A 27,547-nucleotide genomic window follows, 5' to 3' on the forward strand; every position below is an offset into this window, starting at 1 on the left:
TTCTCGTCTCAAAATATTTAATTTTGTTTGAAAAGGATACATTCCCAACTTCCCTCCCTCTATCACTCCGGCCCACCAGCAGTGACACACTCGCACAGGCACACAAACACACACACATAAGGCCAATGGGCTACTGTTTGCTTCCACCTTTGCAGCAGGGACAAAGGGGTTTCTCCTGGCCTCTTTCCCCCAACAACGGTAGGGAGAGGGGTGGCTGGAATGCGGCTCCCAGGGAGGATGCAGAGCCCCACACACTCTACCAATCACATGCACTTAGAAAAATAAAACCAAGTGGTGTTCTGTCATCCCAACACCAAAAGACAGCAATCTCTACCTGGAAATCATCTTTGCCTTTTTCTAGAAAAATTTATTGCACTTAATTAACAGATGTTAAAGAAGCTGTGGGTAGGGCTCTGCCCTGGAGACCAGGAGCTCCACAGCTTCTCTTGCAGGGCGCATACCTCTCAGGGCCACTGCAGAGCTAGCTTCTCATTGTCCTCCACGCTGGAGGACTGTAGGAGCTGCCTGAGTGGAAAGCAGCCCACAGCACCCTCTCAGCAGGGAGTATGGATCAGGGGTCAGGTTCACTGCCTAGTGCTGTCCCCAGCCAAAGGAGTTGGGCCGCAAAGCTCAGCCCCTGGAACAAGGATAAGGTGACTCAGGCAGGCCCTCCGCAGGGTGGCTCTCTCCCAGCGCCTGTACTTCTTCATCTAGACATCTCTTGAATGTATATTCCTGCAGCATTCTGGCTCATTCATGCGTCTTTTCTGAGGTTGCAATGAGGCTGCCATAGCTGACAGGACATTGAGGAAGTGACAATACTTCTCATCCCAAGGCAAATCCATGGAAAGCCAAATAAAGGTTGGCTTCTTGAGCCTGCCTCTCTTTAGGAGAATTCAAAGATCTGAGTGCAGGAGCCTGAGGCCTCAACTCTCAGCTCCTAGAGGGTGTCAGGAGACTTTGATGGCAAGACAAACAGCAGAGGTCAACTCTTTTTGTGCAGACTCGGATCACAAGGCCAACAGAGGAGCCAGGCGTTTTCCTCCAAGATGTCGACCTCCAGGCATGCTTCTTCCGGTCCCTGCAGCGTTTCATTCAAAAGGCTCCTCCAAGAAGTAAGCAGCCACACTGTTCCCAAGTAAGCACTTTAGGAGGAGCCAGACCCCCGCCCCTCAACTTCTGGAAGGAAAGGAGGGCACCACAAGGCAGAAGGTGGGAACAAGGGGAGACAGTAAGCCCCATCCCACCTACTGGGGTCAGAACACAGGCGGCATCCAGAGATAAGTATCCATTCCTTAAAACTAAAACTTAAAAAACACAAACCTTACATTTTTTAGCCAAAGAAAACAAAGAGCTTTTCAGCTCAAGGCTTGTCCCCCAGTCAGGAAACGAGAACTGCTTCTGGGTGAACAGCCAGACAGAGTGCCGGGTGGGTGGGAGGCAGGCAGCCCGGGCAGGACACTGACATGCTGGGTACAACTGCCCTTTGTGGTTACAACAGAGTGACAAGTGTGCACATGGTTCCTATAGAACCACAAAGTCAAAGTCAGGGACCTAGTAGGAGGGAGACCTCCCTTGGCCTCAGGGACCTTTGTCAAGTTCCCCTGCGAGGTGATGTGCAGGTCCCAGGAGGGGCAGGGCATCTCCTGGCTGCAGTCCATGGCCAGTAGACAGTATGCCCTGGTCCTAACATTATGAAAAGTCTTGAAAGATTGGGGCCCCAAACTAAGCCACCGTTTAAAAGAAAGCCAGTGTTAAGTATGATAAAGCACCCTCATTACCTCTGTCTCCTTCACACTGGCCGCCCGCCCTGAGCAAATACACACACCCTCCTGGAGGCGCCCTAACTGACCCACATAAACAGAGGGCTCCATGATTTCCTCTGTCAATCCTCTGGGCAGAGCAAGAGGACAAGTTCAGCCAAACAGAAGAGAAAGGTGCAGCTCTGAGGCAGAGGGAGCCAAAGCTTCAAGAATCACTCCATCCCACGGCCAGACCTGTGCGGGCAGCCCGACTCCTGCGGGACTACAGGCCAGTGTAAAAGTCTCCAGAGCCTGCTGTCCCATGACAACTGTACTGTGACTTCTGCAAGTGCAACTCCTAGGAGGCGCCCTGCTGACACACGTAGGGAGGAATTCTAATCTGTGAAGTGGGAGGCCCTCTACCACCTTCAGGGATTCTGGTCTGGTACACATCAGTGAGCTGCAGCAAAAAGCCCACGGAGCTTCCCAAGAGACAGCTCCTTACTATGATGCCCACAAGAGGCTGTGGAGACCAGTTTCCTAACCACCATGCAGAAGTGGTACCCTGGGGCCAGCAGGCTCAAGATTCCTAAGTGACGGGGTTTCTTTTTAAGCCTAAGATCTGAGAAGGGTTACTGGGTGAAAATAACCAGAGGTCAGTCAGGAGCCTCCAGAATGGCCTGGAGATACAAAGGCCTGCCTAGGTGCTGGAAGTTAGAGCTCAGAGACCAGCCATCCTGGGAATTTCTCTTCCACAGCAAGTGGGATGCAGAGGGAGCTGATCCCAGGGCCGCTTCAGGCCTGAGAGCCACAGACAAAAGGGATGTAGGAGCTAAGAATAGTTGGGCGCACTTCTACTACAAGGCCCAACCCCAACCCCAATTGCAGGCTATGCAGAGACCCCAGTGCTGTGGCCTGCCACCCTGCATACACTAACAAGAGTATGAATGTGTCCTGGCTCTGAGACAGATGGGAATGAATGTTTCTCTCAAAGATTTTTTTGGGGGGAGAGTGAGGTGCATGACAGACACACCCCAAGTGGAAATGCACCTGCTACCTGAGACGACATTAGGGTGACAATAATCATGACTCATTCTGTAGACAGCCCTTGTCAGTCCAGACTAGAGACTGAGGGGAAGGCTAGGAAAGCCTGAGCACTCTGTAAAAAGAGAAACCTGGACTCCAGAGGTCCCCTTCTGATTCAGCTTGAACATCCAAGAAGAGAAACTTGGGCCGTTTACCCGTCTACGTAGATTCGCTTATGTTCCCCACCAGAGAGGATCCTGGTCCTCTGGGGAAGTCACCACGTGTGCTGGCCATGTTAGAATGAAGCTGAGACGTGAGTGCTCCTAGAGCAGGTACGCCACATGTACCCATGAAGAGTCCCAAGTCTCCACATGAGTGTGGGGTCCAGGAAGCCCCAGGCAGAGGTCTGAGGTGCAGGCAGTGCCCTGCGGGGCAAGGGGCACAGGTTACAAGGGCCCGTACTTGGTCTCATACTTGGACACGATGGTCTTGCACTTGCCCACCTCCTTGCGAAGCTCAGCGACCTCCGTCCGCAAGGCTGTGTTCTCCTTCTCCAGGAAGGCTGCCCGGATGGTGATCTGGTTCTCCTTCAGGCGCCTGGCATCCCGGGAACGTTTGGCTGCCACATTGTTCTTCTTACGTCTTGTCCAATACTTTTCATCCTGTGGGAAAGAGCCCTCTGTGGGTGCCTGGTGTTCCCTGGGGGAACCTCATCTTTCCTTACCACCCCCCAATCCTACCCGGACACAGTTAAATGCTGTGGTAAGAACTAAAGCTACGACCCTAAAGAAGGAATTCTGTGGGGCACTGCCTGTCTTCAGAGCGTATGTATGGTATATGTAGACTCTGTAGACCAGGCTGGTCTCAAACTTGAAGAGATTCACCTGCCTCTGCCTCCCAAATGCTGCGATTAAAAATATGTGCCACAGCTGGGCGTGGTGGCACACAACTATAATTTCAGCACTTGGGAAGCAGAGGCAGGCAGATCTCTGTGAGTTCAAGGCCAGCATAGTCTACAAATTGAGGCCCTGAGGACAGCCAAGGCTACACAGAGAAACCCAGCCTTAAAAAGCAAACCAAAACAACAAAAAAGTATGCCACCACATCATGCTTAATGTTGGTTAAAAGCCAACAATCAAGCTGGGCATGGTGGCACACACTTTTAATCCCAGCACTCCAGAGGCAGAGGCAGGTGGATCGCTGTGAATTTGAGGCCAGCCTGGTCTGCAAAGTGAGTCCACGGCAGTCAGGATGACACAGAGAAACCCTGTCTTGAAAAGGAAGGAAAGAAGGAAAGAAGGAAAGAAAGAAAGAAAGAAGGAAGGAAGGAAGGAAAGAAGAAAGAAAGAAAGAAAGAAACCTGAGTTTACAAGACCATGAGAGAGAGAGAGAGAGAGAGAGAGAGAGAGAGACACACACACACACACACACACACACACACACACACACAGACAGACAGACAGACAGACAGAGACAGAGACACATACAGAGAAAGGCAGAGACAGAGAGAAAAAGACTTGGAAGAGGAGAGCAGGTGTGTGGATAAGCCAGGGCACTGGTCCTCAGGGTTCATCCTGTTTGAGGCAGGGTCCCTTTGTTGTTCACTGCTGTTTGGCAGGATAGGTGGCCCAGAGTTCCCAGCAATTCTCTTACCCTGCCTCCCATGCCCTGGTAAGAACACTGGAATTAAAGCAGCACACGGGCTGTTACAGCTTTCACATGGCTTCTTAGAATTTGAACTCAGACCTCCGTGTTTCTGTGGCAAATGCTTTACCCACTAAGCCAGTGTTTCTCAACCTGTGAGCTGTGACCACTCCCTGTGGGAAGCAAACAACCCTTCCATGGGGGTCACCTAAGACCATCTGAAAACAGACCTTTCCATTAGGAGTCATAACAGTAGCAAAGCAAGCTATGAAGTAACAACAATGATGTAATGGTTGGGGTCAGCACGACAGGAGGAACTGGATTAAAGGGTCACAGCGTCAGGAAGGGTGACAACCTCTAAGCCATTTCCCCATGCCTACAAAGTGTCCTTTGTCCTTTAAAACTGTTCAACCTAACTTCTCTTCCTGACGGCTGGACTAACACCAGGGAGATGGAACACTGAGACACCCAGAGGCCCCAGGAAGAAGGGAACTGTTGGGAGTGACTGGGGCCACCCACACCGCACCACTGCTTCTTGTCACACTGTTGCTGCTGCACCTCCAAGTAAGGAACTCCTGTCTTTTGTTTGTTTTCCGAGACAGAGTTTCTCTTGTGTAGCCCTAGCTGTCCTGGATCTCACTTTGTAGGCCAGGCTAGCCTAGAACTCACAGAGATCTGCCCGTCTTTGCCTCTCAAGTGCTGGGAATAAAGGTGTGTGCCACCACTGCCCAGCATTTTTTCGTTTCTTTTAGATGGTTTCTCTGTGTAGCCCTGGCTGTCCTGGACTCATTTTGTTGACCAGACTGACCTGGAACTCATGGAGATCCACCTGCCTCTGCCTCCCAAGTGCTGGGATTAAAGGTGTGCGCCACCACCGCCCAGCTACTGCTGCGTTTTTAATAAAGGACACTGGATGTTACCTTCTGCTCATCAGGGACAAAGACTTTCTTGGCTTTCTTGATCATGGGCTGGGGTTTCAGGTCTTCCTCTGCAAACTTGTGCTTCCGAGGGTTGAAAAGCTCCCCACCTGGCACACTAGAGAGGACCAGGTCGGCAGGGTCAGGGTTGAAGTTCACATCGACCTCCACACAGTTGGGGTCAATGGGGCTTGGAGTCTCCCTGTCCTTTTCCAAGGACGATTCTGAAAGACAAGAGGCAGAAGATCTAGAAGCATCTCACTGGACAGAGAATACACATCACACCACCAGATAACCTATAGGCAGCACAGAGTACCACCACTTAGAAGCAAACCACAGAGGCAGCCTAAAGGCTGACAAGCACTGTGGTTCAATGCCTGCCCTTTTTTGTGGGCTGTGGATCAAACCCAGGGCTCCACACACGTAAGCACCCACACACGTAAGCACACGCTCCATCACTTTATTACCTCCAGCCCAGGAATTCTTCCGCTTAGGAACAGAGCACACCAAGGGCAGAGGCCTTCACAACGGACACAGATTTCTAAGTGTTCTGTTTCCCAAAGAAATAGTAAGTCAAACACTGAATCATTATCCCCTCAGCCTCCTGTGTCTGCTCAAGTTCTCTGAAAACCAGCCGAGCCTCCCCATGAGCAACAGTGGGATGAGGACACAGGCTGCGAGCCCCATGTCAGTCACTGTGAGCATTCCTTTAGTCTTACAGCTCTGAAAGAAAATGAGTGTTAACTCTTTTTTTTTCTTTTTGGTTTTTGGAGACAGGGTCTCTCTGTGTAGCCTTGGCTGACTTGGACTCACTCTGCCTCCTGAGTGCTGGGATTAAGGGCACGTGCCACCATGCCCAGCAACAGATTTTCTCCCTGCCTCTGCCTGTCTGTTTGTCTTTCTTTCTTCCTTTTTTTGGATAGGGTTTCTCTGTGTAGCGTTGGCTGTCCTGGAACTCTCTTTGTAGATCAGGCTGGCCTTGAATTCACAGAGATCCACCTGTCTCTGCCTCCTGAGTGCTAGGATTAAAGGTGTGCACCACCTTGCCTGGCTGAGTGTTAACTCTTTCTGGCTCCTTGCTCTTCCTGTTCCATATGGCTGGCTGCTTTATAGGTAAACATTGGATTACTGTCAGTTTTAGAGTTCAAAGGTTGTGTGTTTAGATTTGTATTAAAAGCAAACTGAACCTTTAGCCTACACGTTCAGTGCTACCAATAGGAGTACACCAGATATGTAGCCAATGGATAGTCACTGAATATAAATGATATCCTGGTACTGCCCTGGCAGAGACAACGTAGTATAAGAGATGTTAAAACTATGGTTCTTAACAGGAGACAGATGTGCCCCACAGGTGACACCAGGCCACACCAGGACTCCAGGGAGCAACTAGTGTATTGTGTGTAGAAGCCTGAAGGCTGCTACATACCTTCAACACAAAAGAGGTCAAAATTAAAACCAAAGATCTTCCTATAACCCCCGCCCCAACTTCCCATCACCAATTTTCTGCCCTAAATGTCAATGGTGCTGATACAGTCTCTTCTTTTGAAATGAGAAGTCACTGGAATGTTCATGGCACAAGCACAGCATAATTAAATTTAGGTTTTCAACTTTATCAAGTTGGCTATGGTGTTATAGGCTATATAAGACACTGTCTTACCTTCCTCTCACACAGAAAAGGTGTGTACATGTGGTATACATGTTTGTGAGTTCTGGATCTCAGTGGTTAAGAATACGCAGTACTCTTGCAGAAGACCTGGGTTCTGTTCCTACCATCCACATAGCAGTTCACAGTTGCCTGTAACTCAAGTTCTAGGGGCTCCAACCCCTCCCTCTGGCCTCTGTGGGCATTTTATACATATGATATGTACATACATACACAGACAAACACTCATTCACTTAATAAAATAAAGTAAATAATGCTGGGCTTGGTGGCACACACTGTTCATCCCAGCACTTGGGAGGCAGAGGCAGGTGAATCTGAGTCCAGCCTGGTCTACACAGTGAGTTCCAGGATAGCCAAATTATATAGAAAGACCCTGTCTCAGAGCTGGAGAGATGGCTCAGAAGTTAAGAGCACTGTCTGCTCTTTCAAACATCCTGAGTTATATCCCCAGCAACCACATGGTGGCTCACAACCATCTATAATGGGATCTGGTGCCCTCTTCTGGCCTGCAGCCAGAACACTATACATAATAAAATCTTTAAAAGAGCCTGCCTCAAAAAGAGGAGAGGAGGAAGAGGAGGAAGAAGAGGAGGAGGAGGAAGAGGAGATGATCATTTCTGTCTACTGACTCATCCAGTCTATTCCTAAGTAAATGCCCAAAACAAATACAGGCAAGTAGAGACATGCACACTAATGTTTACAGCAGCATTGTTCAGAACCTCAACTAGATGACACAGTGAGCGCCACTGTCTTTCAGCTGCAGAATGGCTACACTGTGATGTGCTTGCTTGGAAGGTAACACACCTCCCCCACAGTGACAAGATGACCTTCACAAACACTGTATAAAGGAGGTCAGACACAGACGCATACACACTATGATGCCCTCTCTACAAAGTGATTGAAAAATTAAAGCCCTCTTCTTTCTTTCTTTTTTAGCTTTATTATCTATTTATTTATTATGTATAAGTACTCATCTGCATGCACACCTGCAGGTCAGAAGAGGGCATCAGATCATATTACAGATGGTTGAGCTACCATGTGGTTGCTGGGAATTGAACTCAGGACCTCTGGAGGAGCAGTCAGTGCGCTTAACCTCTGAGCCGTCGCTCCAGCTGGCTTGTACTTTCATATCTATCTTTCTATTTAACTCGGGCTGGCCTGAATTCACGGCAATCCTCCTGCCTTAGTTTCTTTTTTTCCTTTTTGGTTTTTCAATATAAGGTTTTTCTGTAGCCTTGGCTGTCCTGGAACTTGCTCTGTAGACCAGGCTGGCCTCGAACTCACAGAGATCTATTTGCCTCTGTCTCCCAAGTGCTAGGATTAAAGGCGTACGCCACCACTGCCTGGCTCTGCCTTAGTTTCTCTCTTTCTTTTTTCTTTTAGGTTTTATTTATCATGTATAGTGTTTTGCCTGCAGGTACACCTGCATGGCAGAAGGCGGCACCAGATCTCATTATAGATGGTTGTGAGCCACCATGTGGTTGCTGGCAATTGAACTCAGGACCTTTGGAAGAACAGTTGATGCTCTTAACCTTTGAGCCATCTCTCCAGCCTTCTGCCTTAGTTTCTTGAGTACTGGAATCATAGGTACAGATCAACATACTCAGCTTTCCACTAAGAATATTCTCTGAAACTACTTTAGTTTTTGAGACAGGGTCTCAATATTATAGCTCTGGATGTTCTAGAACTTACCCTTAGAACAGAACAGCCTCAAACTCAGAGATCTGACTCTTTTTGCCTCCTGAATGCTAGAATTAAAGGTGTGCACCAACTGTGCCCAGTAAATTTTGTTAATATTAAGGCATTCTGTTAACATCATGACATAAGAATATCCACATAATTTATGTTATAAAACGCTAAAATTATAAATATAAGAGTAGCAATGCACCGGATGTGGTGGCACACGCCTTTAATCCTAGCACAAGGAGGCAGAGGCAGGCAGATCTCTGAGTCCAAGGCCAGCCTGGTCTACAAAGTGAGTCCAGGGCAGCCAAGGCTACACAGAGAAACCCTGTCTCGAAAACAAAAAAAAAGCCATAACATCCAAAAAGAGCAGTAATGCAATGAACTTACAATTATTATTATTGTGTGTGCATGTGTGGTGTTGGGAATTAAACCTGTGACTCTCAAATGCAAGGGATGCACTGCATCCTCTCATCAATTCTTTCTGAACATGTATGTGTGTGCATGCATGTGCCTATGTGCATCATGACACTGTATATGAATGGAGGTCAGAGGACAAGTTGTGGAAGTCAGTTCTTTCCTACAAGGACTTCGGCTTGACGGCAAGACCCTTACTTATGACCCTGACAATCGTCATCATCATCATCATCCAGACCAGGTCTCTATATGTCTATATATGGTATTCTGGAACTAAGTATATAGCTCAGGCTGGCCTAGAACTCGTTTTACAAACCAGGCTGGACTTAAAGTTGTGGTAATCCTTTCTTTCTGCTTTGAGTGTTGGGAGCCCACTTTTGTTTTGGTCAAGATAGGGTTTCTCTGTGTAGTCTTGGCTGTCCTGACTTGCTCTGTAGACCAGGCTGGCCTCAAACTCAGAGCAATACACCTGCCTCTGCCTCCTTGAGTTCTGGGATTAAAAGTGTGCACCACCATGATGCTGGGAGTCCACCTGTAATATTTAAAAATAAAACAGGACCCTGGGTAGTGGTGGTGCACGTCTTTAATCCCAGCACTTGGGAGGCAAAGGCAGGCAGTTCTCTGTGAGTTGGAGGTCAGCCTGGTCAACAAAGTGAGTCCAGGACAGCCAAAGCTACACAGAGAAACCCTGTCTCGAAAAACAAAAAATTACAAAAATACAAAATAAAACAGTACAATTCTAGTGATAAGTAGCTCAGGTATTAGCAAACGTAATCTCTGGTGATAGAAACAAATAGTGATTACCTTTGAGAAGCCAACTGCCCAGAGTCACAAGTGTTTCCTGGATAACAACACAGTTATGTATCCTGATTTGGGCAGCAGTGAAGTGGGTAGTTCACCCTGTGAGGATCCACCAAGCTGTACACTTGTACAAATGTGCTACTTCCTTAGACTGGGTGTGGTGCCACACACTTTACTCCCAGATCTCAGGAGGCAGAGGCAGGCAAATCCGTGATTTACTGTCAATTCCACATGTGAAAATTTTTATTTATTTATTTTATTATTTTTTTTTAAATTTTAGCATGAGTGTCAGAGCCATTGGAACTAGAGTTACAGACAGTTGTGAGCTGCCATGTGGTGGCTGGGAATTGAACCTGGGTCCTTTGGAAGAGCAGACAGTACTCTTAACCACCGAGCCATCTCTCCAGCCCCTTTCTTTAATTTTAATGTGTGATTTTCGTATGTGTGGATGTATGTGTACATGTATGCATATTCACGTCAAGACCAGAGGCTAATGCTAGGCGTATTTCTCAATCGCTCCATATTTTTCATTTAACTTTTAATTACTTTTATCTATTTGCATGTATATCACAGCATGTGTGGAGGCCAGAGGACAACTTAAAGGAGTTGGTTCTCTCTCGACCACGTGGGTCCTGGGGTTCATTTGTCCTGACTTCCACACACACAGTGCATCCAAGTTTGATTCCCAGCACCCCACTAGACTTCATGAAAAATTCCCTTTTCTGCTGAGCCATCTTGCAAGTCCACTCTTCTTCTTTTTGTTTGTTCGCTTTTCAAGACATGGTTTCTGTGTGTAGCCCTGGCTGCCCTGGAAGTCTCTTTGTAGACCATGTTGGCCTTGAACTCACAGTGATCTGCCTGCTTCTGTTTCTGGAGTGCTGAGATTACAGGCGTGAGCCACTGCAACTGGCTCGCTCTTCCTTATTTTTTGGGACAACCTGGAGGGGACTGACTTGTCTCAGCAGGCTGGCCGTCTGGCCAGTGTCTGACCCCAGCATGGCTGCCCACATGTGCTAGGGCACTGAACTGTTCGCATCATCAGTTTACTGATTTCCTAAGTCATCTCTCTGCTTTTTCTTTTTTGAGGTTTGTTTACTTATGTGTATTAATGTTCTACTTGCATTCATGCATGTATACTATACCATGTGCATGACAGCTGTATCCCTTGGAACTGGTGTTATGAATGGTTGTGAGCTACGATGTGGGTGTTAGGAACCAAATTCAGGTCCTCTGCATGAACACTCAGTCATCTTAATGGCTGTGTATGCATGCTTGCTTGTCTATCACCTGCATCCCTGGTACCCACCAAGAAGATGTTAGATCCCCTAGGACTGAGTTACAGACAGCTGTTAGCCACCATGTAGGTGCCAGGAATCAAACTTGGTTCCTCTGGAATGGCAACCAGCATTCTTTTTTTCCACCTTGGTTTTTCGAGACAGGGTTTCTCTGTGTAGCCTTGGCTGTCCTGGATTCGCTTTGTAGACCAGGCTGCCTTCGAACTCACAGTGATCCACCTGCCTTTGTCTCCCAAGTGCTGGGATTAAAGGCGTGCGCCACCACTGCCTGGCGCAACCAGCACTCTTAACTGTTAAGGCATCTTTCCAGTCTGGAACCCAAGGTTTCGTGTATGCTAAGCAAGCACTCTGCCACTGAGCTACATCTCTGGCCCCTTTTGTCATTTTCTGGGATGGGGTCTTACTATGTTATGTAGACTATCTTTAAACTTGTAATCCTCCTGCCACAGCCTTCAGTACAACAAGGACTACAGGTATTATGACACTCTATCTGTCTTTTTTATTTTTTTTGGTTTTTTGAGACCAGGTCTGGGTTAGCCTTGGCTGTCCTGGAGTCACTTTGTAGACCAGGCTGGCCTCTAACTCACAGCGATCTGCCTGCATCTGCCTCCCGAGTGCTGGGATTACAGGTGTGCGCCACCACGCCCGGCTTTTTTTTTTTTTAAAGTCTCCTATTGGGGCTGCAGAGATACAGCGGCTAAGACTAGGTGCTGCTTTTTGCAGCCGACCTGAATTTAGTTCCCAGTATCTATCTATGTGTTAGTTTCCCCCTCCCCAACAATTAAATATAATAAATCTGTCAGGCACAGTGGTGCACACCTATAATCCTAGCACTCAGGGAGGCAGAGGCAGGGGTTCAAGGCCAGCCTGGTCTACAAAGCGAGTCCAGAATAGCCAAGGCTATACAGAGAAATCCTGTCTTGAAAATAAATAAATAAGTAAATCTAAAAAGAGGACCATAGTATTTTAGATACATAATAAAATGTACCAGTGATAGACACTCCTACATTTTACTTTTCAAATTTTACTTGAAAAACGTTCCCCTTTGAAAAGTTAAAACAAGCCAGGTGTGGTGGCACACGCCTTTAATTCCAGCACTTGGGAGGCAGAGGCAGGCAGATTGCTGTGAGTTAGAGGCCAGCCTGGTCTACAAAATGAGTCCAGGGCAGCCAAGGCTACACAGAGAAACCCTGTCTCGAAAAACCAAAAAGAAAAGTTACCCAGCACTCGGGAGGCAGAGGCAGGCGGATCGCTGTGAGTTTGAAGCCAGCCTGGTCTACAAAGAGTGTCCAGGACAGCCAAGGCTACACAGAGAAACCCTGTCTTGCAAAACAAAAACAAAAACAAAAAAGAAAAGAAAAGTTAAACCAGAAACACACCATGAAAACTTCACGGTGTGGGTCCCAGGAGATAGCTGCCATCATGTCTCTAAGGCTACAGGAACTCTACATGGCTTCTGAGTGGAGGATATACCTTCTTTTGTGGGTTTAAATTCACATATGAAAACAAAGAAGTAAAAAAAAAAAAAAAAAAAAAAAAAAATCAATCCCCTAGCCTAAACAGTAAACAATGTCTTTAAATACTGAATTTTTTTGTTTTTTGTTTTTGTTTTTTTTGAGCAGTGGGAATGTCATTTGTTCCAGGGCCTAAGCACTGTACCTGCCTATGCAGACAAGCATCCTGGGTTCAAATGCTACTTCAGTGCCTACTAGCTAGGTGACTTGGGCAAGTTTCTTACTTTCTCCGTGTCTCAGTTTCCTCAACTAATCCTGTAAGGTTGTTTTGATGACTTTTTGTTAAAGCCTGGCACAGAGTAAGTCCTAGGTAAATGTTGGCACTTACAGTCAGAATGCCAGGGACAGTGGTGTTTGGTAGTATTTCTTAAATTTCCCAAGAATCTGTGGCCAAATGCTCGTGACACAGAAGAACAGCATCAAGTGCAGAGTGGCAGCCTGGGAGCTCACTCCCCCATCCTGAGCGTGTGCAGTGGAGACCAACGCTGCAGGTGTAACTACTGCTTTATCCCCAGCCTGACAGACAGTGCTCAAGAGTGGGGGACAGAGAGCGCCTCTAGTCTGCAGCCCACCAGGACGCGCTTCAGAAAAGGGGCACACAGGGAGTGTGGATAAAGCAAAACTCAGTGGGGAGACAGGTGGGCCTGTCCAAAGGCCTGTCACCAACCTGTGCTAGACACGGTTTCCGAGGGCTGAAAGACGGCAGTAGAGGAGGATGGTGGAGATGCTGTGGAAGAGCTGGCAGACTCCTTCCCTTCAAGCTCCGCCACAGGCAGCAGCAGGTTCTGGGCCAGGTGGGTGGGGCTGGCAGGGATGCCATTCTCCAGCAGGAACTCATCCAGGTCCATGTACTCTAGGTGGAAAGACTCGCCATCGTAGGGGATGGTCTTGTCCCAGATGGGTGGCATGAGGGAGGCAGAGACGGCCATGGTGCTGGCTGCGGCCGACTCATCTTCCTCCAGCTTTTCCTTCCCTTTTTCCTTATCTGTAAACAAAATCTATAATGAGACACCACACAAGAGTAACTCATGCCAGGAGGTGAGCAGCGAGCTTTGGAGAAGACCCATCTTTCTTAGAGGCCTGCTTCTATCCACACTCCATGTACACTTTTCAAGAGCATGTCCTGTCTTCCCATTGTAACCTGGTGCTTGGACCAGGCAGCCGGTCTCCTTTGGGGTGACAACACATTCTCTTCTGTGTTTGGCCTTTCTGGAATGCTAGCTGCACACTCCAAGGCTTCAGGCGGTCCTAGAGTTAATGCAGAATAGGCTGCTGGCAGGCATCTGTAAGAAAGGCTACGGGGAAGGAAGTGGTGTTTCTGACCTTTCCTGATATCTTAGTGTACAAAGGGCTGAGGTCCTCAAGCCAGTAACTTCTGGGTTCCCCTGTTCTGTTCTCTCCAATTCTGTTTCTCCATAGCAACCAGGGCTGCTACCCACTAACTGTGGGACATGTGACCTGATCCATATTACTTAACTGATCCTTGGTGTGTTTCTCTGTCACAAGCCTCTTTTGTGAAGAACAGAGATGCTGTAAAAACGACTACTGAGTGTACGGTACGCAGATCACATTCTCTATTGCTGTGAGCTCACTGAGGGCAGGGACTGTGTCACATTCAGTTCTAGACTTCAGGGACCAGCAAAGAGGTCAAGCAGGCTATGGGAATGATGGACTTTCAGACAGATTGGCTGCAGGTGTACTGCAATGAGAGGCCCTAAAACTCTTCTCACAGCAACCAGTTTGGAAGGCCTTCATCTCTTAACACACAAGAAAGACTGGAGGCAGGTTTCCTCGGAGGAGGGAGAAGGGTGGAGCTGAGGAAGAAAGCCTGTTCCTATTCAAAGAAAAGCTCATCAGTCAGGGAAGATCAAATCCCACATGTCTTAGTGAAAAGGTTGTATACACACGGATATCCAAGCGAGGGCAATTGGAAACAAAACAGAACAGAGAACCATGACAAGAAGGAAATCAAAGTGACAAGGAGGCTAATCAGAGAAGTGGGATATAAATCACGACACGTTTATAATGGGCTTTCAAAATTAAGGGGTTTTGAATTCTAGATTTAGAAGTGAAAAAGAAGAGAAATCAAATACTATGTTGGGAAAAGAAGGAAAAAGAAAAAAAAAAAGGCAGTCATCCTCAGGCCCCAAGACCAGATAACCAAAAAGCAGCCTATTAGTCCAAGAAAAATGACCAGACACAGTGAGGTAGAGGTTCTCCCAAACAGATCTTGCTCATAGCTTTTAATATGATTTAACTTGAATTCCTACTACTGCCTTTTTAATTTTTCTTAACCAGGCTTGGATTTAAAAACAACCAGGAGGCAACAAAACTCCCAGCCTGTGGGCTGGGTGGGCCAGATGGCTTCCCTGCTCGCCTCTCTCAATCCGCATTCTGTTCAGAAATGGCTGGCCAGTCAGATGAGGTCACTTGGGATCAAAAGAGGTAAGAGAAGAGAGGAGATAAAAAAAGTAGACTTGGGGGCTGGAGAGATGGCTCAGTGGTTAAGAGCACTGACTGCTTTTCCAGAGGTCTTGAGTTCAATTCCCAGCAACCGCATGGTGCTCACCAACCATCTATAATGAGATCTGCTGGCCTTGTCTGGTATGCAGGCAGAACATTGTATATGTAATAAATAAAAAATAAATCTTTTTTAAAAAGCAGACTTGGGTGGCCCTTGCCTTTAATTCCAGCACTCAGGAGGCAAAAGCAAGTGAACTGATGTTGAGTTCAAGACCAGCCTGGTCTACAAAGCAAGCCCAGGAAAGCCAGGGCTGTTACACAGAGAAACCCTGTCTCGAAAAAACAAAAAACAAAAAACAAAAAACAAAAAACAAAAACAAAAACAAAAAAAGGAGCCTTGGGCTGTAAAGATGGCTCAGTGGTTAAGAGCACTGGATGCTCTTCCAGAGGACCTGGGTTCAATTCCCAGCACCCACATGGCAGTTCACAGCTGTCTCTAATTCCAGTTCCAGAGGCTCTGCCATGCAGGCAAAACACCAATACACAGAAAATAAATCATAAAAAAATAGCAGCAGCCTTACGGACAGACAAGCAACAGGAAGTTTCCTGTTTTGCCTGACTGAATCATTTAAAACTATTATTTTCTAGTTTTCTGGAACAGGGTCTCATGAAGCCCAGGGTGACTTCAAACTTGATGTGCATCGGAGGATGACCTTGAACTAGTGATCCCTCCCCCCCACGCCTCTACCTCTCCAGTGAAGGACGCAATTGCAAGCAAGCACGGCTACCATCAGGCTATTTTAATTCAGTGTTTGTAAGGTTAAGTCTTAATTTCTAGAGGTACACGACTGACATGTCCAGCACTTAAATCACAGGGACGGACTGACAGCCGAGGTTGCCAGTTGGATATGAAAGAAAGAGCACCAAACTGAGAGTCAGAGGCCCATCCACCTGACCTTGAGAGAGCTTCTACACTTCTCAAGAGTCTTAACTTTCCTCACCTGAGAAGTGGAGCTAAAAACCCAAACAAGGTAAGACTATGTCAAAATGCTTTGTGAACATGTGCAAACGTAAGGCAAAGTCACTGTATGGACTGTTACTCTCTGGTAATCTTAAGCAGGAGCTGCCAGATGTGAGCTCCAGCCGGGAGCGAAGCATCATCTTCAAACAAAGGGTCCTGAGGCAAGAGGAGAGAACCTAGCCTCACCTGAGTGGAAGTTATTTATAACCCGACAGTGACAACCATAAGCACAGCAGCCCCAAACACACCCAGGAAAAGAAGCGAAATGGCATTTCAGAAAGGGAAGTGAATTCCCCAGTACAGGCAATCCACAGAAAAAGCCTGTTCTTTCCTAAATACCCTAATTACACTGAGCTCTTGAAAACCTGAAGGTCTCAGACTGAAAGCACACCCCAATGTACCTAAAGCCCTACAATAGGTGACAGTCCTGCTGCTCTCCCAGGCCAAGCCTGCCTTCCATACAAGGGCCCTCTGAGACCCTTGTGGCTTGGGCAATACGATGAAGACAGGTCCTGTTACTGTGGTTCCGAACAATCAACCAGGTGAAAAGGCCTCAGTGGCTGCATTCTAACCCTCATCCTAGTCCTACTTTGTCCATCCTTCATCCCCTTAAAAGACACTACCAACCCTCATTTCAAACTGCCTCTTCCATCTGAATCTCAGCAGCCACCCAGGGACACATTTCCAGTCAAGCACCACGGTGGACCTGCTGAATGTCCCCCCTCCCAAGGAGGAAGGCTCGACCTCCTCCAGGACTGGCCAAAGGCATATAAAGGCCATCTGCTACAGTGATAAGGGCTTCTCAAACTTTGGTGGTGAACTCTGTACCCCCGGAGGTGCGGTGGAGGGCTCCCAGGATCCGCAGACTGGGCGAGGCCCAGGCACCCGCATTTTAGGCAAGCAGCATCCTAGGGATTTGGATGCAGGCAGCTCCGCTGGAGCCCCATCTAAGATGTGGCTGCTTCCTTGCAAAGTTCCACGGACCCGTCCTTTCCAGATCGCCCCCCTGACTTTCTCGGCCAGAGGCCTAAGTCCAGCAGGACCCTAGTCATCTCCGGGGCCCCGCATAACCCTCCCCCCCCTCCGCTGGACCGCTTCACCCTGACCTCTGACCGGACCCGCCCCGCCCCCACAAGGCCCCGCCCTTACAGAAACCCCGCCCCCATGTACGCGAGAGCCGCTCCCCCCCCCCTCACCGAGGCGCGTCTCGCGCGGGGGGTTCTCCATCAGCTTCTTCAGGACCAGAGGGAAGGAGCCGGACAGGCCCCGTTCCCCAGCAGAACGCCCCGGGCCCGGCCCCGCCTGAGGCTCCACAGGCGGCTTCTTCCCGCCGCCCGCGTCGGACATCGTGCCCTGCGCCCCACTCGTGCGCCTCGCCTCCCCCGCCCGCACCCCGAGATGGGCCGGAGCGGCTCGACCCGCCGCAGCTGCTGACACGGGCAGCACTGCGCAGACGCGCTGCCGCACCCCCGCCTCCCGCCGTCCGCGGACGGGATCCGTCTCATTCATTATTCATAAGACTAGGCCGGGCGGTCCCAGAGCGTGGCTTCCGATTGGTGCGCTCTGCCGTGAGGGCGGGCGCAGCTCCTTGGGATGGGATTGGCTGCGGGGGCCAAACGAGCTAGACACGTGCAGGGCCAGGTGAGGAGCATCGCCCCGCCCGCCGGGAAGCTTCGTGGCCTGCTGTGGAGCTGCCCGCTTCGTTTGGTCAGCCGTGTCCTCCGCGCCACCATCTTTCGTGATTCCAGGTTTCCTCCCAGTCCATCGGGGCCTCCTTTTCTCCCTTCCCTTGGAGAAGCCACCCTAAGACGTAGGCGGAGCTGGGCGCCACGGCCCTTCCCCCGAGGGTCACGTGGAGCGGCCTCGCAGGCGATCCGCGAGGGGCGGGACAGAGAGGGAAAGGCGCCCGGCAGCCAATGAGGCGAGAGGGCGGGGCCGGCGCGGCTGCACGAGGCTCTGCACGTGCGGCTGCGGCGCGAAGGGGAGGGGCGGGGAGGAGCGGGGTCTGGCCTGGCCTGCCCTGTTCTGTTCTTTGGCGGACTCTGCCCCCGGGGTCCGGGGACTGGGACACGGCTGCCCAGCCAGCGCTCCTCCCACGCTGCCCCCGAGGTTAGCGGAGGGCAGACGGGCTCCTGGCTGGGCCGCTGGAGCGGGTGTCAAGTTGCCCACTGATCTGGGGATTGGGAGCAGGCGTGGCTGCGGGATAAACACTAGCATAGAGAGCGCATTCTTGAGACCTGTCCACGAACCGGGGCCGGGAGCTGCTTCCGGACTATTAGCTGCTCGCTTGTGACCTTGGAAATATTCAGTTAGTTGCTCCACTGGAGGCCCATTTCCTCAGTCTTTTGTTTTGTTTTGTTTTGTTTTTCGAGACAGGGTTTCTCTGTGTAGCTGGACACACTTTGTAGACCAGGCTGGCCTTGAACTCAGAGCTCCAACTACTTCTGCCTCCCCGAGTGCTGGGACTACAGGCATGAGCTACCACGCCCGGCTTCATTTCCTCAGCCTTAACAATTCAACATTGAAATAGAGTCTCCATCATCCGGGACACCTCTGAATTCTCTTTTCTCCACTGTTTCCCTTTCTTAAAATTAAAAAACAAAACAATGTTGCGTTTTGTGAGAGATACACCTCTTAAAAGATGTCGATGCTTCCCGGGTTCCCTAGGAAACCTGTGAGTCGTAAAGGGGTGCGCAGACCTTCAAGACAGAACTTTGTACCTCTTAGCAGAACAAGTCATACTCGGCTTCAAGCCCAGACAATACTAGACGCCCTGGGATTAAGCTCCCAGAGGGGCAGGGACTTGGCTTGTGTAAACTCTGTCCCTCCCATGGCTCCCTGCCTCCGAGGGCAGACAGCTTAAAGCATGTGGAATCAGAGTTTTGCTAGGACTTGAAGGGGCCTAAAGTAAGAGACCGAAGACTGGGTAGTCATAGGGACAGGATGATGGACTGCAAATCCAAAATGCAAGTTATTGTAACATTGCTCACTTTCTAACTCCGATGCCCCCGGCCCATTGTTCCGTTTCTCCAAGCTGTTCTTTATATGTCAAATGGGGATGATGCAGGATTTAGCCTACGGTGTTCCCATGCAGATACTTTCCCTAATTTAATCAAAATTGATGGATACAAATCCATCGTGGAAAAAGGAAACTGCAGAAAACCCATGTGTTGCAGAACTATTAGTAGGAATTCTAAGTGTGTCTAGGATAGCTTAGGAGAAACTAACTTAGAGGTTTTTAGAAACAAATTTAAAAGAGCAACTCTTAAATGAAACAACATGAAACTCAAGAAAAGTTGGGTGAGTAAGATTGCTCATGGGGGAAAGGTGTCTGCTGCCAAGGCTGACAAGCACAGTTCAATCCCTGGGTACCATATGATGGCAGGAGAGATTAACCCATAGACTGTCTTCAGACCTCCATGAGCACAGTTCAATCCCTGGGTACCATATGATGGCAGGAGAGATTAACCCATAGACTGTCTTCAGACCTCCATGAGCACAGTTCAATCCCTGGGTACCATATGATGGCAGGAGAGGTTAACCCATAGACTGTCTTCAGACCTCCATGAGCACAGTTCCTCTGTGCACACAGCACACTAAAATGTAACACAGTATTTCTAAAAGAAATACAAATCTCCAGCTAGTTTGGTTATATAGAACTTGCTAGACAAGACTTAAATGTGTATTTTCACGGCTAAATTTTACATTCTTGAGAAGGGGAACAGGGTTAATAAGGTAAGAATGCACGTTATCTGCTGGTAACAGATGACATGTAGGGAGAAGTGAAGATCCCACTCCTGGTTTTATCCTTTCTGCCCCTCCCCCTCTTTTCCCTTACCCTCACCCTCGCCCTCTCTTTGAGCTGTTGTTACCCCCAAAGGATGGATCAGGCAACCTGGATGTAGGAAGGCAACAGGCTGATCTAGCTTTTCGTCTCCTCTCCTGACACGCCCCCACAACCAGAAGGTGGGTGTTCCGCATTCCAGGCATGCTCCCTCTGCTTCTTTGCAAGCGGCGGGGGGTTGCAGCATTCAGCAGCATCCTGAGGATAGGGACAGTGCTTTCTCTTCCTTCTCCAGCTGACCTCAGAAGGACCCAGCTGCCTTTCTCTGCACTGTCTCTTGTCATTGCTATGGTGATAGCTGTGACCTTGTCTCTTCTCATAGTAACGAGTAAGTGTTTCAAGAAGTAATTTGCTAATTGCCATAGTGTGTGAGCCCTATAAAAAATAGACTCCTTAGAAGAACATGTTAGTACCTGGTTAAACTTTAAAAGTGTGTGGCATCTGGACATGGTGGCACACACCTTTAATCCCAGCACTTGGGAGGCAGAGGCAGGTGGATCTCTGTGAGTTCAAGGCCAGCATGGTCTACCTAGGGCTACATATTAATACCCTAGCTTTAAAAAAAAAAAGAAAAAGGAAAATATGATGTTGCATCACAGTATCCTGTACCAATAACCTTTTGATTTTTTGTTTGTTTGTATGGTCTCATATATCCCACATGCTGGCTTCAAACTTGATGTGTAGATGGGGATGACCTTGAATGACACCACCTCCTGTGTCTTCCTGCTACCATATCCTATGTGCTGGAGTACAGGCATGCACCACCACCACCAGCACCAATTTATGGAGTTCAGGAGATCAAACCCAGGCTTTGTGCATGCTAGGCAAGCACTCTACTGACTGAGCTGCATTCCTACTCTCTGATAATAGCTTTTTAATTAATTAACCAGTGTGTGTGCGCGTGCATGTGTGTGTGTGTGCACCATAGTCCACATTTGGAGGCTAGAGGACAGCTTTTGGGAGTGGTTCTCCTTTTACCGTGGTGCCAGGGAACAGAACTTAGCTTGTTAAGCCTAGTGGCAAGTACTTTGTCCCACTGAGCCATCATGCTGGTCAGTTATAGAGTTCTTTTGTTGGTAGTGTTTTGGTTTTTTTTAAGATTTATTTATTTAAGTATACAGAGTTTCACCTGGATGCATGCTTGCAAGTCAGAAGAGGGCACCTGATTTCATTATAGATGGTTGTGAGCCACCATGTGGTTGCTGGGAATTGAACTCAGGACCTTTGGAAGAACAGACCTCTTAACTTCTGAGCCATCTCTCCAGCCCAGTGGTGGGGTTTTTGTTTTGTTTTGTTTTTCTAAAGATTTATAGCCTGGAGTGGCACACGTCTGTAATCCCAGCACTCGGGAGGCAGAGGCAGGTGGATCACTGTGAGTTCGAGGCCAGCCTGGTCTACAAAGTGAGTCCAGGACAGCCAAGGCTACACAGAGAAACCCTGTCTTGGAAAAAAAAAACAAAACAAAACAAAGATTCATTTATTTATTATATATACAGCGTTCTGCCTGCATGTATGCCTGTATACCCGAAGAGGTCATGAGATCACATTATAGATGGTTGTGAGCCACCAGGTGGTTGCTGGGAATTGAACTCAAGACTTCTGGAAGAGCAGTCAGTGCTCTTAACCACTGAGCCATCTCTCCAGCCCCCCACCCCCACACCCATTGTTGTTGTTTTTAGTGGGGGTGGGTTTGAGACAGGACCTTACTGTGTAGCTCTGCCCTGGCCTGGAATTCACTATTTGTAGACCAAACTGTCCTCAGACTCAGAGATCCACCTACCTCTGCCTCTCGAGAGCTGGGATTAAAGATATTTGCCACCATGCCTGGCCAATGACAGGTTTCCAGTGCAATGAGTACCTCAAGGTGTCTGTAGCAGCTGTGACTCGAGGCCTGAGAGCAGACCTAAGGAGACTCTCCTTGGAATCATGACTTGCTTAGAGCTCTGTGCAAATGGCTTCTGGGAAGCAGATGGGAAGTCCTGCCAAGCAGGGGGCTGTGAAGATTATCTGTGGTAAGCGCTGGTAGGCAGGTGCCATCTACAAGAGTAACATGTGAGATGGCTGGGCACCCGCTCAGGATGTGTTGGTTCAGGAGCTGTGTGGCTGTGATGATAAAGATAGGGTACAGAGTCTAAACCAGAGCCAGGCTGAGAAATGTTATTTGCCAGAACAGGAACAGTTTTAGATTCTGCTCTTTACAGCCAGAAACCTGCTGACCAGCCCAAGTTAGAAAGTCTATTAGAAGAAGCTCATGCCAAGCAAATGATTTTCATTAGCCTGGACCCCACAGTGATCTTGACCACTTAGCATCTAGGACTGACAGATGGCACAGGAACCTGGCAGCAAAAGCAGGCTGATAGTAAGGCTTCCACCGAGTTCTAGAAAGCCAAGACTCAGTATCCTAATACTAAAGGCTGGCAAGCACAATGCTTTGTTCAGATTAATAAGAAATACTTGTTGGCTTGCTTTCTTTGCGTGGTGTTGGTAAGAACATTAAAACTTTTTAGAGCCAAGAGTTATGCATTTAGAGTGTTATTAATATGAAATAACAGTCTTGTGTTTGGTTTACGATGGAATCTGGAAGAACAAGCATGAGCCATTCTTTTGGCAAGTCCCTGGCACCAGCCTTGCCAGCAGCTCTGTTCTGTAGCCACATACCTGTGGCTGGGAAATTGGGTCTGCGCTGTGTGCTTTGGTCTTGATGTGCTCCAGGGGAGAAGTGGGGGGCGGAGCCTCTCTGTAAATTCTTGCCTCTCCCTCCAGGACTCTCAAGAGCCTAGTTTCCTATTTAGTTTGTGTTTTGCACACTCCCAGGTTGGGATAACAGATGAGCTAGCTGCCCAAAAGTGCCATGACCATGGAGAACAACCTTCCCCCACCACATCCAGCCTACGCGGCCTGACAGCCCTGTTCCCCAGCTGAAGTCCTGTGGGTGACAGAGAAGCAGGAGGGCTGTAAGGACAGCTACTGAGGTCTTGTCCCTGGCATCGGCTGACCACGCTCTATTTCTCTGCCCCGTGGCTCACCTGTGGCACCAGAGCCTTATGTTTTGCAGGCAAAGCAGGGCCTTCAAGGTGCTTTCCTCACAGCCTGAGAGTTCTTCACATAGCTCTGCTTCACTTTCTAGGTTTTAGCTTAAGTGTGGCCCTTTGGAGAGGACTCATGACTGCTGTCTTGCCTCACTGAGTTATCAGCTCTAGTTGTCTAGGCTTTGTCTTACCCACTCCTGAGCCACAAGCATAACAAATGCTTGCTAAGCTAATAATGAGTAACTGCATGACCAAGAAATACCACATGGTTTCAGAGACCAGGGAATTCTGTGGCTAGGTTGAGCCTGGAAGCAGGAGCTGGGTGACCTCATGGACAAGATTGTAGCCTCCCATCCTGGCTCATCAGTGTTCTCATGGAAGAATGGAAAACCAGGCTCCTTTGCTGCACATGCTCCTGAGACTGACTGAGAGACTCAGGTTGTCCCTTTAGCAGCCTCACTTGAGGTCTGGCCAAATACAAGGCCACTTGGAAGGGGTGCCCCTTGACACGGCCATCAGTGCCTGGCACTTGAAAATGAGTTTTTCCTGTTTCTCTTGGGGGTAGGGTGGAACAGAGAACAAGGCCCTGGCCTTCTCAGGTAGAAGAGGCCACTCCACCTATTTGCCCTGAGGTGGCCCAAGCTCTCTGAGTTCATTTTTCACTAAAAGAGTGAGGAAGATATACCACTTAGCAAAGGTATTTTTTTTTTTTTTTTTTGGTTATTTGAGACAGGGTTTCTCTGTGTAGCCTTGGCTGTCCTGAACTCACTTTGTAGACCATACTGACCTGGAACTCACAAAGATCCACCTGCCTCTGCCTCCTGAGTGCTGGGATTAAAGACCCGCGCCACCACACCCAGCACCACTTAGCAGGCTTAAATGAGGAGAAAGTTACTCAATATCTCCAGCTTGTAGGAGGATCTCTATCATTTCCTCCCCCCTGAGCAAACACCATGGAAGGTCTTCCCTACCGCCGGCACCCAGTAGCCCTCTACTAAGACCAAGTGTGGGCCAGCCCAGGCTGTTGCGTGCAGTCCACCTTCTCAGCCTGTTTACTTCAGTTCACCAAGGACTGGAGTGAGTACCTTCCCCTGAACCCTCTTGAGGTACCGCAGCAAGAACTCCTAAGACTCTGTTCTGTTGTGCAGGGCTGATGGTAATGCTCCAGGAGACTCACCACACACTTCAAGGAAACGCCCTGTGCGTGCATAATCTCATCACATCCAGTTATTTAAAGGGAGGTGAAAAATAAGGAAATGGGCGCCAGATTGCCAAAGAAAGAAGGAAGGGAAGAGGTGGAAAGAGCGAACACTAAGCCATGATGCTTTCGGCCTCTCAGAGAAAACAGCATGGCATGTCACAGTTGGAAACACTGTCCATGTGGACAGTTCACTTAGTCCTGGCAGCGAGCCTGTGGCATAGGCGTTCTTCATCCTTTGTAAAAGACCAGGCGGCTTACTGGGCAGCAGAATCAAAGATCACATCCTACCCCTGATTTTAAGGCTTTGCTTCCTGCTGCCCTGTCCATAAGTGTCCTTCCTGCCTAGTTTGACTTTAAAGCATGTCAGGCTTCTGTAAATGGAGAAGACAGAGAGGTGATGGGGTGCCACTGAGCACAGTCAAGACCCTGTGGATGAGGGAAGTGAGGACCACAAGCTCACTGGGTGGGCTAGGGATTCAGATCTCTAAAGAAGCTGAGGAGGAATGAAGTTGGAGGCTGTGTGAGCAGGGAAAGTGCAGGGGCAGGGACAGGAAACATGATTTTTATAGGTTCAGAGAGACAGAGGTGAGAAACTGAGTCAGGTCAGCAAATGGATCCATCCTTGTGCCCTTTCTCAGTCTGCAGGGAAGCTGGTTGAATTGTGGCTCTGAGGAAGGACCATCAGGGAACCCAGGGAGTTTCAGGACTGGTCACTACTGATCAGGACTCCACCTACTGAGGGACAAGAAAGAGGCAGAAGTTTGTGCAGGCTGTAGCAGGCCCTGGAGCTGCCAGGGGGGCTCCATGTGGATCTTGGGACGTGTCTTTGAACTTGAAAACTGAGCACACAGCTGTGGGGAGGGCATTTTTGAGGGTGCACCTGGAACTTCTCACACTCAGCATTGCTCTCTATTGAAATTCCTTCCCACTGGAACTTAGCTACACCCTGCATGTGACGTGGTTGTGCTGCAGAGTGTCTGGGCTAGAGGAAGAAAAGGGAAAAAAGTAAGGGTTCCACAGTCTTCCAGGAGGAACCCACTTCTTGCATGGAGACGAAGGGCACTCTGCTACCTTTGCCAATTCCCGCAGAGGCCACAGAGAGCGGTGGGAAGTGGGGAGAAACAGCCACACAGGAACTTGTAAAGTACTTGACACAGTTTCTGAGTCTTCTGGCGGCACTGGTTCGGGCAGACATTTAAGTGGTTTGGAAGGTCTGGGAGCTTTGGGGAGTAGGACTGTAGGTAGGAGTAGTAATATGAGTGGAGGCTTTGTGACTTATTTGGCTCCTCCACACTTTCCCCTCATTTTTCCCCAGTTAAGCACAAGCTGATGTTCTGTGGGATGGCACATTCTGATTTTCAGTGAAGTGCCACAGTAAGTGACAGGAGGTGGTCCAAGACTCAGCCCTAAGACCTGGCTGTACTGGGCTAACTAGTCTTCAGGCAGAACTTTCCCAATCCTGGCAAAGCTCTTCTTGAAGCCTTGGGCAAGTGCTCTGACTGCCCAGGAGGGATGGGGAATTTTCAGCTTTCCCAGGCCTGTGCTTACCAGCTGAGAGCCAGTGACCAGCAGCTGCTACCACATTTCAAAGGTATCATTAGTTCTCACGCAAAGAGCAGTGCACCGAGTCAATCCCTTCACATCTGGAGCTGACCCTGTCTGTAGAGCAGTAGGGCAGCTGGGCGGGGTCATGGGGTACCTGCCTGCCGAACTGGAAGGGCTGTACTCTGTGTTTTGGAAAGTCTTCCACCTGAGGTGGCAGAAAGCTGTCTGTGGCCTGTTTGTGGGAATGGACCCTTGCTGAAGCTCATCCATATGTCGAGGGTCTTTCCCAGGGATGGAGGGACAAGGGCTTCTCATCAGCAGCTAGTGTCCTTTGTGCTATGGGAGGCAGGGACACCTTCTCTGATGCCTGCCAGAAAGGCATCTAAGTGATGCAGTGTTAGAAACCCCAGACTTTAGCCTAAAGGCCCTGGGTCCAAAACTCCACAAGAGCCCTCTGAGGACCCTGCCATGCACTCTACCTTAGACAGCATTTCCTAGGCCCAGAGCCTGCTGTCCTGCCTTCCCAGAGTTAACGAAATTAGGCATGTTCCTGTCCCCAGAGGGTAAAAGGAACCCAGAGGCTGTCCTCTGGCTCCCAAGTTTGGAGAGCCCTGCAGGAAGAAGTCCTGCAGGGACACATGAGGGTGCTGATAGGTCAGATGCCTGCACACAGTGAGGCAGATGCCTGAAAAGGGTTCCAAGAGAGCACCCTGACCTCCTGTCACCCCTGGTAGCAGAGACAAGGTGCTCTCCTCTAAAAGTAATGAGGAGGGGCTGATGACAGAGCTTTATAGCAATGGTGCTTAGTGTTTAAGGCCTGGGTTCTATCCCCAGTACTGTGGGAAAATTTTTTTTATAAAGGTAGTTAAGAACCTGGAGTGAGCCTGAGAGATTTGGCAACATAACTATCAGGAGAGAACACCCCCAAATTGGTTCCCCAACTCCCCAAAGCACTTGACTTTCCAAGGAAAGACTGTAAGGCGCCTGGTACCGAGGCTGCCCAAGCCGCCCCTCTCCACACTCCACCGCTCACTATGCTCTTCAGCTTGTCCCTCGCCCTAGGGTTGTTGTGGTATCCTAGGAACGCGGGGCTTGTGGTCCTGTTACATAAGCAGCTTCCATCCCATGCATGAGTTCAGCCCTCCAGCAATGAGCAAGTGGCGGGCAAAAAGCCTCTTCTCCAGACACAGCTGCTGCCCAAATCTACTGGCTCTGCCACTCCTCTGCTCACCCTCAACGTGCAGAGGGAGGGAGTTTAAGAAGCAATCAGCTTCCAGTCAGACACTCTAGTCCTGTCCTTGTCCCACGTGAGCACAGCATCTGTCTGTGGCTGCACACTGGCTATTGTGCCCAAATCCAGCAGGCAGAGGAACAGCCCGAGTTGGTGTGACACCCATACATCTCTTGGGGTCCTTCTCTGCCTTGTAACCCTTCCTCACCCATCCTGCTGCTGTCCCTGTGCCTGCTCCCACCCCCTGGGCACTTAGGCACCTTGCCAGGATAGACCACCTGTGTTCCTACCTGCCCTCTTCTCTGGCCAAGGCAAAGAGTGCTCCAACAGGGACTTGAGGACCTCAGGCATGTCCATGGCAGGGGCCACTGCAATCTGGTTGCAGCTCGACATGGCCCAGCAGGAGGTGCTTGCTCCGGAGTTTAGAAGCAGCTGGAGAGGCAGAGGATTGCTGGGGAGCCACAGGCTAGGGAGGCAGGCGGGGTGTGAGCTTGAGGCAGCCAATGGGCAG

At 49.2% G+C, this 27,547-nt stretch overlaps 1 protein-coding gene across 2 annotated transcripts; it reads right to left on the reverse strand.

The window, feature by feature from the left end:
* On the reverse strand, positions 1 to 27,498 carry TEF (TEF transcription factor, PAR bZIP family member). 2 transcript variants are annotated; one of them, XM_084748402.1, is made up of 4 exons: positions 27,327 to 27,498; positions 13,370 to 13,687; positions 5,333 to 5,553; positions 1 to 3,430 (listed from the first exon to the last, which is right to left on the reverse strand). In XM_084748402.1, the coding sequence occupies exons 1-4, from the start codon at positions 27,427 to 27,429 to the stop codon at positions 3,215 to 3,217; spliced, it is 858 nt and encodes a 285-aa protein (XP_084604528.1). In that variant the 5' UTR covers positions 27,430 to 27,498; the 3' UTR covers positions 1 to 3,214. The 2 variants fall into 2 exon arrangements, with proteins under 2 accessions (XP_084604528.1, XP_084604527.1); XM_084748401.1 differs by lacking the exon at positions 27,327 to 27,498 and adding an exon at positions 17,383 to 17,645.
* Between the last annotated feature and the right edge of the window lie 49 nt (positions 27,499 to 27,547).

This window comes from Acomys minous (genome assembly GCF_964271855.1).
Source record: "Acomys minous genome assembly, chromosome: 12".
In the NCBI taxonomy this organism is placed as follows: Eukaryota; Metazoa; Chordata; class Mammalia; order Rodentia; family Muridae; genus Acomys; species Acomys minous.